At 37.4% G+C, this 14,495-nt stretch overlaps 1 protein-coding gene across 2 annotated transcripts in view; it reads right to left on the reverse strand.

Annotated features, from left to right (window-relative positions):
* The window catches only part of CDH12 (cadherin 12), a gene marked incomplete at both ends in the record, with an annotated part of 300,498 nt that overhangs the window by 83,981 nt on the left and 202,022 nt on the right, over positions 1–14,495 (reverse strand). For both annotated transcript variants that reach the window (XM_081301963.1, XM_081301962.1), the window contains one exon: positions 4,244–4,411. In XM_081301963.1, the coding sequence (XP_081158089.1) occupies positions 4,244–4,411 (168 nt within the window). The remainder of the gene's footprint in view (positions 1–4,243; positions 4,412–14,495) is intronic.

The raw sequence follows: 14,495 nt of genomic DNA on the forward strand, positions 1-14,495 counted from the left end.
CACTTACTGATTCTGTGGGCTTTCTCTACACTATTGGATACTTCAGTCCTTATCACATATCAAAGCTATTTTATCTAAAAAGCAATACATGGCATTGCCCTTCTGCAATTATGTAACATAAATACATATTGTATACGTATTACAACTTTGTAATATTTGTAGCTAACTTACTCCAAGCTCAAAGGCTTTGATTAGGCATATTATGGGGGTGTTATTAGGTTTTTGTTTGTTTATTTTTTGTGTGTGTTTGGTGAATAAACAGGTCGCCTGCCCTTAGCCAGAATTTCCAGGCAAGATGGGAAGCGAGGTGTAAAAAAAGCACTCGAGAGTAACAAGGAAGCTTGTGAGAGGAACTGAGTGATCCTCACCATATCCAGATGTGTAGTACAAGGCCTTCTCTGAACTCAAAGGCCAGGAGATATTCTATTTTATCCTAAAGTGTGATTTTGCTATTCTGAGACTGTGTGTATGCATATGTATATATAATCACATAAATATCTATGTGCGTATATGTTTATACTCTTGAATTGACCCCATTACTTAAGTAAGTTGATTTCATAATATGTACTTTAGATCAGCTTGTTAGATGGTTTAGCCACTTAAAATTCATGTAATAGAAATCATTAATATTTTTGTAGCTTACTTACAAATAAAGATCCTCTAGAGATATCCCTGATTGTAATAGATAGGAGCCATATAACTCTCATGCAAAACATTTTTAAAAGAAAATACTTTCTCTTCATATGATTTCAGATAGAGTTCTTTTTGTAGGTATTGGATTATTTCCACTTCTGATCCAGTATTGTTGGTTTCATTTGTGGACACTTTTCTGGGTTATGTGGAGGATCTTTTTGGGTAAACATAGGCATCAAAAATAAATTTCCACTCTAGAGAGAGAGTTAATTTAAAAATGGAGTTCCTGGATGAAACTCTTTTACTTTTAAAACAATATAGCATTGCAATTTTATTTCTGAAACTGAGTCATTATAAGAGTTAAGTGAGAAGGAACATCCAAATCATTGTCACACAACAATTTCTATGTTGTGTGAAACATAGTACTTTATTAGTCAATACCATAGACATCATCATCATTATCAGATTGAGAAAAGTTATAAAATCCTGGGGCAATCAATTTTAAATCAACAGTAAAATGACAAACTATTTCCATAAGTTTTATACAAATACATTTGCCATTTATGTTTTCCCATCTCCTTTTATAGAAGAAAATGGATGCAAATGGGGGCTTAATAAGTCATACATGCATATGAATATACACATTGCCATAAAGCACTGTGATAAGTAAATTCTAAGAAATTATGTTGTGCATGTTTAAGCAATGGAAAAAGTATGTCAAATTCATCTGAAGCAAGATTTTTTATCATAACTGCTTAAGAGTCATGAGCAAATATAGCTAGTCTGGGGAATTCTCCTTTAAGTTATTTATGTAGGAAATACATGTTTTCTTGACATTAACATTCAAATAGATATCATTTCAGTTCATAATTTTATGTCACATTTGCTGTTTAATTGCTCCATATGAGAAATGTTTCTGCTAAATGAGCACTGGCCTCGAAAGAAATGGTTTTACTGTGTATAAATGTATTCTGTCTTTTCCTCTGAAGAATGTAACTCAAAATGATGTTACACTAAAAAGGTTTTGACACAAAGACATGTAAAACTTCAGGCAGTTCGACTAATATTTTATTCATGCAAAACATGAAAACCTTCTTCTTTCAAATAATTCAACAATATCTCCCATTTATTATAATACCAGACAGTGGTTCAAATGTGCATGTAATGCAATCATAAAATAATTTGATCACAGTGATCTGCTACGTAATTTTCTATTGCCCTCTCATTTTTCTCTTTATGAGTATAGGCATTTTAATATATGTTATGATTGTTTTAGAGGTGCATTTAAAATAATATTGTTTTAGAGTGGCATATAAAGAAAATCATAGTTTTTATTTTTAATATCGTGTTAAATTAGAAGAATTGTGAACTTCAGAGTTTAAAAACTTGTAACTTCAATTCATTGTTGATAACTGAGTATTTATCTCTCTAAGGGTCCATCTTCTTTATAGGCACATGTGATAAATATTAATCTAATAATGTTATTGTGGCTGGGATGGTGCCTGGCGATCAGCCAGTAGGTGGTGCTGTGGGTGGTGACAGAAAAAATAGACCACCTCCAGGATAGGTCCAGGACTCTTCCACCCTCGTGGACAGCTCATGCCTTCCCTTACAGACCATGGGAAGGGTGTACACATGAACTCACTCCACCCCTCTGACCTTTATCCTGATTGGCTCCTTTGCATTATATTAGTTGTGTGTACTTCCTCAATAAACAAGATCCTGCTTTGACCTGTCACCCTAATGTGTCTGATTGTCCTTCAGCAGGGGGGCTGGGTGAGGGCACCTGGGTGCTGGCAGCCAGTCAACCTTTGCCTTTCTTGGCTCATCCTGGTCAGGGCCTGTTTTCCCCATCTCTCCTGCAGGTCAGGAGGAAACCAGGGGCTAAAACCCTGACACCTACCCACTAGTAGGACATCTTTCCACTGGTAGTGGTTTTGAATTTCTGACATGGAAACACCACTATCACCCATATAAATAAGAATATTACATTTCCCAGAATGTATTTGCTACACTATAGATTCCACATGCTTTATATACACAAAACCTGAATCTGAACCCATGTTTAATACCCTACATTTTACAAGCAAACAGAATAATCACTCAATCTATACTGCTCAATAATCTATCACAGCTTGCCATATTTAAAGCAGACATAAAAAAAGAAAGAAAGGAATAAGAAAGAACTAAAGGAGAAAAGAAAAGAAAAACATGGAAAGCTTTTAGAATTGGAATCATATTCTTTAATGAGATCATATGATAGAGAATCAAATTAATTATTTGTTTCTCCTTTTAAATTTTTTTCTGTTTCCCTCAATAGAAAAGAAAGAAAAAATATTGCTTTAAGGAATTTTGTGTTATTGCTCATAACGTTATCTAGTAAACTTTGTTATATACTTTCCATGTTCTAAAAGTTTGATGTTATCTTTTAAACAAATTCATACATTTTTTAAATTGACAGAAACTATGTATGTTTATCATTAATCACATGGCATTTTTTAATATGTGTCCTGGTAGAATGGTTCAATTGACTAATCAACATATGCATTAAAGTATAATGATTTCTAAATGCCATTCCAAACATTTGGCCATTAGGTTTTCTGATTACTAAATAAAAAATATCAATGAAGAAAATATAGGTTGAAACTATAAAGAAAAAAGTGACAAAGCATTCAAATATGAAAACATGTAGCCAAAGCAATAAAACATACAATTATTTAAATATTCTTAGTGCTACAGATTTTAGTAGATGAACTCCCTAATTGTCCTTCTGAAGTGGAAAAAGAAAAATCATTTCGGTTTTTAAACTCTAGACAAATAACTACCTGGTGATTTAATCAAATTTCTTATAAAACTATGACTAAAACCATTCAGCATCAATATTCTAACACTGAGGAACAGAGAAATGATTCCCCAAAATGCACTGGGAAGTGAATAGGTACTGATTGGTGTTAAATGTAATACTGTAACAGAAAACTAGATGAAATACAAGTGAGAAATACTAATTTTCAAAGGGAAACACAGAGATATAGAGAGGATACAGGTGTGAACCATTCTATTATCAAAAGGAACTGTAGCAATTTTCACCTATTGCAAAACTAAAATGAAATAACTAGTCAGAACTAAAATAATAAAATATCATCAATATTATCCTATGCACAAAAGTATATGAAAATAGTTCCATGTGTATAATTACAAAAACGGAGTCACAGAATTATTATGTTAAATATATAATAAAAAATATGATGGTACATGTGTTATAAATATGATGTCTTATATCAGATTATGCATTTTTGTGTTACATCTTAAGTTAATAATGTATCAGGGTAAGATCCCACCCAAACAACTATAAATATTTTGTTTTAGTTAACATTGATTTAAGAAGTCTGATTGTTCAATTATTAACTCTATTTTCTATTAAAATAACATGGAATGTGAATTACATTGAAATTATAAATTCTGAAGTCATGCAATTTTTATCTGTTGACTTATGCTCCCTGAAACCAAAAAATGTCTGGGAAATGATTTTAATTGCTAATGCATTATATGACATTGTAAATCAATAATATCAAATGGCTTTGCAGATTTTGAGTTAAGGAAAATTACATACTTTTGGGGAAGCGAGGTGGATTGTCATTGACGTCACTGAGGGTGATATTGACTACTGTTGTTCCAGCCAGTCCTCCTAGTTGTCCTCCCATATCTTTGGCTTGAATGAGAACTTGGTATTGTTCTTTGACTTCTCTATCCATGTTTGGCAAAGCTGTTCTAATAATACCTTAAGGGGGAAATAGTAACAGAAGACAAACATCACAAATCCTGTAATAAAATAGATTGCAACCGCGATAAAATGATTCTATGTAGATTCACTAGCAAAGTTATGCTAGTGAAAAATCATGTGTTATTTAAAAACACCTTAAATGCTCAATACTTAAGATATAATTTAATATATTTTGGAAACAACCCTACAATGAGATACAGAGCAGCAGTGAGGAATTATTAAAAACCACCATATTAGTTCTAAACTGTAATTAAGAACATTAGGTTAAATTTTATTTATACAAATGTGTCTATTTCAAATAAGAATTATTTTAAAAATTGGTAAACATAATCGTGAAAAAATGTACATGGTCAATTTCTGTTGAGTATTCACTTTCTAATGATTACCATTTTCTTCTTCACTTTCATTTTCTAGGACAAATATGCCACTTAGTTTTTTTAAATTCATGAATAATCTCCTTTGCACATTATATTTTGTCTTTCACATCTCCCTCAGTTACTTTAGCAATAGATTTTTTATTTCGGTATAATTAAGCTTTATAGTTGCTGGGACTTCTGTCTCCTTTGTCACCAGGTCCTCCAGCACCTAGGACAGTGCCCGATATTTGGAAGGAACTCAACAGCTGGTTGACCAAATAAATGACTGTTTGAGTGAATTTATCCATAATTACATTTTTAGTCATAAATTTAATGGTTCATATGCATATTTATACATGATGTTCATTTTCTACTTTTGTGTCCAAATTTAGAACTAATTTATATTTACACTTATTCATAAGGAAGTAAGTAAAAGCTTCCAGCATTCTTTGCCGACAAAAAAAAAAAAAAAAAAAAAACCGGAATGCATTTTAAACCTAATTCCTATTTGCAGTCAATGGTTTTAGGATAAGTTGGGACAGCCTTTGCCTTCAACCCGTGTGGCATTGATAGTGTTGTTTCTTAAGGGAGCAAGTATGAATGACAAAGAGTATCAACAGGAGCACATAGCATTGAAATCACAAACCAAATATGCATCCTAATTTATCTTTACTTTCTACTTACTATCCAACTACCAAATGCCATTTTGAAGCCAATTCAGATTTAACTGCAATCTGAAATTTCTTTTGACACTTGGAAGAAATAATTATAAAATGACAGCCTTCATTTTGCTACTGATGTTTTATTCAAGAATTGGTACTGACACCATTTTGATTCAATCTGTTTGTCTCCAGCTTAAGCTCCTGATGCTTTATTTCCAACTAAATCTTACAACTAAGATTTCTCATCTCTAGTTTTTTAATGTCTCTGTCCTGCCTACCTTAATCTGTATGACTTCTTTCTGAATTATGCTTTCTGTAAATTTTAGATAAATTCCTGAGTTTGGTTCATATGTTTATATGCTTACTGACTTGTTCTTCTATTCACTAAGGCCTAGCTTTACACAATTTATTTTAAATATAATAACTACAAATATATATAAAATATTTTTATTTGTTTAATTCATTTGTGTTTGAAAATCCTCAATATCAAATTAGAGAGAAAGAAAAGAGAGAGAAGGCAGGAAAGAGAGAAAGGGAGAGAGAATTATGGACTTGTTTCTTTCTGCTTAGTGAAGTGTATAAAAAAGCTATCTACTGAGATGAAGTTAGATCAAAACATTAAGATACAATTGCAAAGGGGGTAGATACATATAACTCACTTTCAGAATATCTGTTTTTTCCTGTGATCTTTTTCCCCCTGTGATTTTTAATTTTGTCAAGATGTCCCCATGGCCCCTGCCACCCTGCCCTCTTCATCTGCCCTGATAGGTGACCTGCCTTCTGCTCCCTGCCCTCCTTTGGTACCATGCTGCCTAACTAACTATAAGGTAGTACATTAAAATTTTGGAAGAGCAAGAATATATGTGGTGATGAGAATGATGCTCTTACCGCCATCACTTTCATTCAAGAACCATGGTTCTACAAAAATAAAATACAACATTTGCACATTTTTATAACTTGTACAAATCTGGGGAATCAGGAAGACTACAATATTGAACATGAAAAGAGAATTTTTCATTACATCACTTTTTAAAATGCTGAAAATTTCTCTTTCAGGAAATTATTCCTCTTATGGCCACTTGTTTATCAATCAATTAAAAAATGAAAACCAATCAAACAAGCAAGAATAGATTACATGGTTTTGATGCAGGAGGACTTTGCAAAGAACTGAGCTGCAGTTCTTCCATATCAGACAGCAAGTAGCAGAAGAAAATGCTTCATGCCAACTAAGTTTTCATGTTAGTATTATGTGTCCATCCTATCTACCTTCCTTTTGGTATTTGTATATAGATATAGTGGCTGACTTATAGGAGAGCAGTTGAAAAGAAACCCATGAATTTTATAGAACAGTATAAATATTTCACAAAAATGATGCCACTTACTTTAATTCATTCCATATAATTCTAAAATAAATTATATTTATTGGATAAAAGGAGACAGAGCTAATTAATCCTGGAATGATTTGAATATTTTCTAACTGAGGATATTTCTAATATATTAATCAAGACAACTAGAATGGGAAAAATATTGTTATATAGTTTCTGCCAATAAAAATGGACATATATGACTGAGATAGTTTTACATATTTAAAATAATACAACAAAGAAAAATAGTCTGCAGAGAGTTTTATTTTATTCTTTGGCAATAGTCCCTCAATCTTGATGGATGTCTGATTATTTTATAAAATACAGTAAATCTTCCAAGAATGCCATTTTGAGATGAAAAATAACACAATATTATATAGGGAAAAATATCACAAACAGCATCTGTGATCATCTAGAATATAATTTTACAGAAGTTATTTTTTGAATGAAGAGGTAAAGTGCAGTACTAAGACATGGGACCACAGATCAGGCAGGCCTTGTACTAAAGTAAACATTTCATTCACCTTTTGTTATTAGAATTGCGGATATAATCTTCTTCTCCTGCTCTTCCTCCCTATCCCATTTTGAGTCACCCCCCTTATATCAGAGAAGACATTTGGCATTTGTTTTTTTAGGGATTGGCTAACTTCACTTAGCATAATCTGCTCTAATGCCATCCATTTCCCTGCAAATGCCATGATCTTGTTATTTTTTTAGTGCTGAGTAATATTCCATTGTGTATAAATGCCACGTTTTTTTTTTAATCCATTCGTCCACTGAAGGGCATCTAGGTTGGTTCCACGGTCTAGCTATTGTGAATTGTGCTGCTATAAACATTGATGTGGCTGTGTCCCTATAGTATGCTCTTTTTAGGTCTTTAAATAGGGAAGAGAGATGGGAAAAGGAGGGAGAAAGGGAATTGCACCGAAGATGTAAGGAGACCCTCATCGTTATACAGAATATGAATATAATGTTGTGAGGAGGAAAAAAAAAAGAAGAAGAAGTGTGTCACATTAGATTGGGTAGAGAGATGTGATGGGAGGGGATTGGGGAGGGGAAGGGGGGTAGGAAGGGCAGCAGAATAAAATAGAAATTGTTATTGCTATATGTATATAGGTGACTGTATGACCAATGTGATTCTGCAACCTGTACAATCAGAAAAATGAGAAATCATACCCCATTTGATTCAAATGTATGAAATGTCAAGATCATTGTACTGTCATGTGTAACTAATAAAAAAAATTTAAAAAATTAAAAAAAAAGAATTGAGAATATAATAGACACACACAATTGCTGCCCACCCCCCACCCCCCACAGATCTACTTTAATGCTTTTCTAGACTTTGTCCTTGGCTCCAGGAAGCCTTAGGTCTATTGGCAGTGTATTGTCAAGTAAAACAGAAATCGTCCTGGGCTTTTGTTCCCATAGTAGCCCACATCCCATTCCTTCTATCATAGGGGCCCTCACTAGATAATACCTGTGTCCCTAGACCCTCTCTCTCCTTCAGTCTTAGTGAGCTAACAGCACCCTCTTGTTATTCCTTCTCCAGGGACTATTTATGCCGTAGTGATTCTCTAAAGTCTGCATGTGCTTTAGCCAATTGTAGTTTAATTAAACTAATCTCAAACTGTCCATATTGCCATATGAGACATATGGGATGATTATTCATACACTCTCTGTATAGTTCCTTTCAAAATTTATATTTAATGAGTTTGTGTTTGTGGGAGTAAAAAACAGATCATAAGGTAGTACACAGTGATTTAGCCAATTTCACTTGGTGATGAGTGTTGTGAAGACTATAAGAGCAAGTGCCTTGGACGTGGGGGTGTCAGAATAATCTCCTCTGAGGAAAGCCTGTGGAGGTGAAATCTCAGAGAAGAGGAGGCAGACCTGGAAAAAAACAGGGTGGGGTATTCTAAGGAGAGGAGACAGCAGAGCGTCCCTACTTCAAAGCCCACTGGAAGAGGCCTCAGGCCCAGCAGATGAGAGAACATGGCATGAAACAAGACTGCAGAGGGGCAAAACAGGCAGACAACGGTGTTGTTATTCAAAGACAAATAAGCCTTTTGAGAAAGCATCTTGAAAATTATGTGATCACTTTTGAGTATCACAAAAAGTCTTCTGACATCTATTTGGTGACAGTTCAGAATAAAAACACAATTTGGGGGACTATTCTGCACAATCCCCAAGTTTTTACAGATCCTACTGGATTTAATATAGATTTGTTATTGTTGTTGTTGTTACCATTACAGTCATTATTATTATCTGAGACAGATTGATAGATTCATACTGCTGTCTTTCATTTTCAGCAGTGTAGTGACTGTGTCAATCAGGGGGAGGCTGACATATCTAATTTGTGGGTGACCATGGTATAGTAGCATTGATAACCTAACTTTTAGTCTTGGACCAATCATGATATTACACATATATTCAAAATGATGGTGATTTAAAGAAAGGGCAAGATGGTCGGGAATCATTTGAGCAATGCAAATTACAGAATTGTTATATTCCCTATAAACAGAGCTGGGATAGAGAAACTCCCAGGAGAAATGCCTTCACTGCAGTCATGCACCACCACCAGTCACAGATTCCAAGAGGGTGGCATTTGAGTTTCATGCCTTGGAGCACTCCACCTCTGCTATCCCAGGCTTGACAGGCTACCTGTGCCCCTGTACTTTTCCAGGCATCTCACTCTTATTGTCTCTGTTCCACAGATGGTGGGCTGCTCATCTTTCTCGTTCCTATGTTAGTGTGTTTTTCCTAAGAAGTCATTTCTGCCTCAATGGCCAGCTCCATCTCTGACTCATATGTGACTATATCTAACAGGATTCAGGCACAGATGCCCGTTATTCGTGGTACACCCTTGATCTTTTTTTTCTTATCTTCCCTCAATAGACAGAAGGCCACCAGAAGACTGAAAAGATTCTTAATATTTTTTATGAATGTCTATTTTCCTGTTTCACCTTTATTAATACAACTCTCTATATTTTTTCTACATGTAATAAAGGTAAAATTATTCAACTCCATGTAATAGAGGTAAAATAATATGCAATTTTTTAGTGTACTCGATACTCATTATTTTGAAACCACTTTCCTTTTTGTTTTGTTGCCTGCAAATCAGAAAATACAAGCATTTTTTTTTCTTTTCTTTTATTCAGGGAAGATACTCAATATCCCCCATATCAATGCCCTGATTTAGCAATTCACTATGGTCTTTTTCCCCGTACCTATTTATTTTGCAATAAATATCAAATAAATACATAGAATAAGGTTCATTGCAAAAGCTTTTTACATTCTTCCCAATTCATCTCCATCTCACGGTAAATTTAAATTCCAAGAGTGAAATGCCTATGCTATATTTTAATCAATCTTAATCATGTCATGGAAGAAGAAAATATTTTCAAAGACAGAAATGAATTAGGTTATTTTCTTCCCTCCTAGTCCTCGAGATTTAGAATAGCATCATAGTTTGGGTTTGGGAGATAAACAACAAATGAATCACTTCATTCTCCATTCACTGAGTAATCTAGCCCCAAGAAGTACCCAAGGCCACCAATGTGTTCTCAATAGAGCAACTATAATGGTGAGTTTCCAGTGATCTTCTCTCTGAAGTCTTCAGAAACTGCAGGACTCTCAAAGTAAAGTTTTCACAAAATCCCCACCTTCTCTTTGGTTTGTGGTCCGCAAACAAAATATCAGTTGCTGAAAGCAAGCTTTTTTCTCTGTATTTTTGGAGAATACTTACCTAGAATAATGTTAAGCATACAGTAGACATTTAATAAATAATATTTTAAAAAGTAGATTTTAATAAAGTAATAGTTAATTTACCATATGGGAAAAAAGCATACATACATTTTTTTTCAAGAGAGATTATTATTATTTAATGTGTTTTTAAAAATTCTGGTCACTATTTGCAGAAAAGAATTTCTGATATAATTTTGAATGGGATGAAGGATTTAGTTTGGACCTAGCTGTGGTGAGCCGTTTCTGCGGACTGTGGTCGCCATTACAAGATGGCGCTGGCTCCGCTGTGGTCTGTAACAAACAACTCCTTATTTGGGAGAGTTGGCGCATGGTTTTTTAACACCCTATGAGAAAGCTCCACGTGGCAGCTTCGCATTGGGGCTTGAGATGCTTTATTAAGGCTGGGAGAGGCATCCGAGAGGAAGAAGAAGAAATATCAAGGACCTGAATAAACGGCTGAAAGAAGATTCCTGTTGTTGTGTCTTCCTTGCGGGCAAGGGGGTCGCGACAAGTGGTGCCGAAACCCGGGAACCAGAACTTTCAGACGTCAGGGGTGGTGCACCGGATAGTCCCAGGTAAGTGGGACCCGCGACCAAAGCGGGGATAGTCCCAGTAAGTGGGATCCGCGACCAAAGCGGGGTCAGCTCCTCTACAAAGAAAGAGAGAGCCTCATATTTTATTGCAGCTGCAATGTGTACTTTCACTTTTGTTTTCTGTGTTTCTTTTGTCGTCTGTGTCTTTTGTTTTCTGTGTTTCTTTTGTTGTTGTGTCATGGGTGCCGCATCTTCAAGTCCGCTTCTCCTGGCCCTAGATGGCCTGTTACGTTCCAAGGGCCTGGAAGTGAAGCATCGTACTTTACAGAGATTTTTACAGAAGATAGATATTGCTGCACCGTGGTTTACATTTTCGGGCAGCCTCACCATACCTAGTTGGGATAAATTAGGCAAAGATCTTGACTTTGCTTCTGAGCAGGGCATATTAGAGGGCGGGGTGATACCCCTTTGGAGAATAGTCCGTAGTTGCCTCACAGAGGACAGATGTCATGACGCACTTACTAAAGGACAGGAAGTTCTAGAACAATTACATGAGGAGAAATCAGAGACGGCAGGAAGTGAGGTATCTCGGGAGGATGGAAGTGTGCGGAGCGTGAAACAGGGGAAGAGGCGATTGTATCCAGATCTCAGTGCTCTGCGCACACCTCCATGTGAAAGTGGGTCAGAGGAAGAGGAGAATGAGGAGGAGGAGCTTGGGAGGCTGTCTCGCCAGCTAGGGAGTTTAGCTGTAGGAGAAGGGAGCAAAGATAAGCAGGGGCTCAAGAAATGTGATCCTCCGGATCCACCGCCGTATGGTGGGGGTGTTTCGGGAAGAGCTTTCCATGCTCAAACATGGAAGGCTGTTCACGCTGAGATGGGTCTTGCTTATCCAGTTTTTCAGGACAATAATAGGGGAAGATTCCATGAGCCTTTAGATTTTAAAATTGTGAAGACCCTGGCGGAGTCTGTGCGCACTTATGGGGTGGATGCCGCCTTCACACTAACTCAGGTGGAGAGTCTGTCTAGATACTGTATGACTCCCTCTGATTGAGCTAGCCTTGTTCGGGCTTGTGTTTCCCCAGGTAAATATTTGGACTGGAGAACATTTGTGTTAGAGGGCGCAATAGAACAGGCCGCCCAAAACCATGCGGCGGGACATCCTCATTGGGATAAGGACATGCTTTTGGGGCAAGGTAGATTTGCTAATCAACAGACAGGATTCCCTCTTGAGGTATATGATCAAATTAATAACATTTGCATTCGGGCATGGAAGTCACTTCCAAACAGAGGAGAGGTATCTGGTAATTTGACCAAGATTATACAAGGCCCTACAGAACCCTTTTCAGACTTTGTAGCAAGGATGGTGGATGCCGCTGGAAAGATTTTTGGGGATCCTGATAGAGCCATGCCCCTTGTTAAGCAATTGGTCTTTGAGCAATGCACCAAGGAATGTAAAGCAGCAATCGCTCCTTATAAGAACAAAGGCATAGAAGCATGGATGAAGGTGTGTAGAGAGATTGGAGGACCTTTAACTAATGCAGGTCTTGCAGCTGCTGTCCTTCGGATTGCAAAAGGGGGCGGTCCTGCCGCCGGAACGTGCTTCCATTGTGGTCAACCCGGTCATGTCAGACGTGAATGTCCCAAAAAAGACAATTTTACTGGACCTCCTCACGGTGGCCCTTCCAATGGCTTTCGTCTACCGGGGTTGTGTCCAAGATGCAAAAAGGGGAAGCATTGGGCAAAAGAGTGTAGATCAGTGAGGGACATTCATGGACAACCTATTTCAGCTGGGCCAAAAAACGGCCGACGGGGCCCTCGACCCCAGGGCCCACAAATATATGGGGCAGTGGAGAATGTTGCACCCGAACCCGAGACATGGCCATCTCTACGCCATCCCATGAAACGCGGAGAGCCACTACAGGTGCCGCGGGATTCGACCTCTGTTCCACCTCCAGACTCGTATTAACACCTAAGATGGGAGTCCAATTGGTGGAAACTGAGTTCAAAGGGCCTTTACCACCTGGCACTGTAGGTTTGCTAATTGGACGTGCATCCTCTATTTTACAAGGTCTTCGTGTTTTCCCCGGAGTCATAAGTCCTGATACTGTAGGGATAGTAAAGGTTATGGTGGAAGCTCCAGGGGGCATTGTGTCCATCTCCCCAGGAGATCGGATTGCTCAATTACTAATTTTGCCTAGTTTGCATAATCACTTCCCTGCTGACTCAAGGTCACGGACAGGGAATGAGATTGGTGCCACCGGAGGGAATTGTGCTTGTTTGTCACTAGATATGAGCAATCGCCCTACTTTGGAATTAAGCATAGAAGGTAAATCTATTGTGGGATTACTTGATACAGGAGCAGACCGTAGCATTATAGCGCTTAGGGACTGGCCTAAGGGATGGCCAGTGCAGACTTCTGATCAATCTCTGAGAGGACTTGGATATGCCCAAGCTCCTCAGATTAGCTGTAGACATCTATTCTGGAAGGACGTAGAAGGACATAATGGTACCTTTCAGCCTTATGTGCTTGATTTACCTATCTCTCTATGGGGTCGTGATCTGATGAAAGACATGGGGTTCACTCTTAGTAATGATTATTCCCCGGTGTCTCAACAAATTATGCAAAGTATGGGGTATAGGCCAGGTTTGGGACTAGGAAAACATTTACAGGGACGTAAGCATCCTGTACAAGGTCATGAAAAGCTTGACAGATTTGGTCTGGGTTTTTCCTAGGGGCCGCTGGGGCTCGAATACCCATAGCATGGCTCACCGAGGAGCCTGTTTGGGTGCCTCGGTGGCCTCTTCCCTCGGTTGGATTGGCAGCAGCCCATGCTCTAGTTAAAGAACAACTTGACTTGGGTCACATCCAACCTTCTACTTCTCCATGGAATACTCCCATATTTGTCATTAAGAAAAAATCAAGGAAGTGGCGCCTACTGCATGATCTACGAGCAGTTAATGCTCAAATGCAACTTATGGGGCCCATTCAAAGAGGGCTGCCTCTGCTCTCCTCTGTTCCTCAAGGCTGGCACATTATTGTTATTGACATTAAAGACTGTTTCTTTTCTATTCCTTTGCATCCTAAAGACTTGCAGCGTTTTGCCTTCACCCTTCCATCGTGTAACCACGAGGAACCAGATCAAAGGTTTGAGTGGGTAGTGTTGCCGCAGGGAATGGCTAATAGTCCCACGATGTGTCAGATGTATGTGGGGAAGACACTCACACCTCTCAGACAAAAGTATTCCTTCATCAAGATCATTCATTATATGGATGATGTATTATTGGCTGCTAAATTAGAGCAGACAATTCATGAGGCCTATAAAGACCTAGTGAAGTTGTTAGCTCAATATGGACTGCATATTACACCTGAAAAGGTTCAAACAGGGGATTCTATTAAGTATTTGGGAGCAACAATTGGGTAT

This window comes from Spermophilus citellus (genome assembly GCF_964194105.1).
Source record: "Spermophilus citellus genome assembly, chromosome: 1".
NCBI lineage: Eukaryota > Metazoa > Chordata > Mammalia > Rodentia > Sciuridae > Spermophilus > Spermophilus citellus.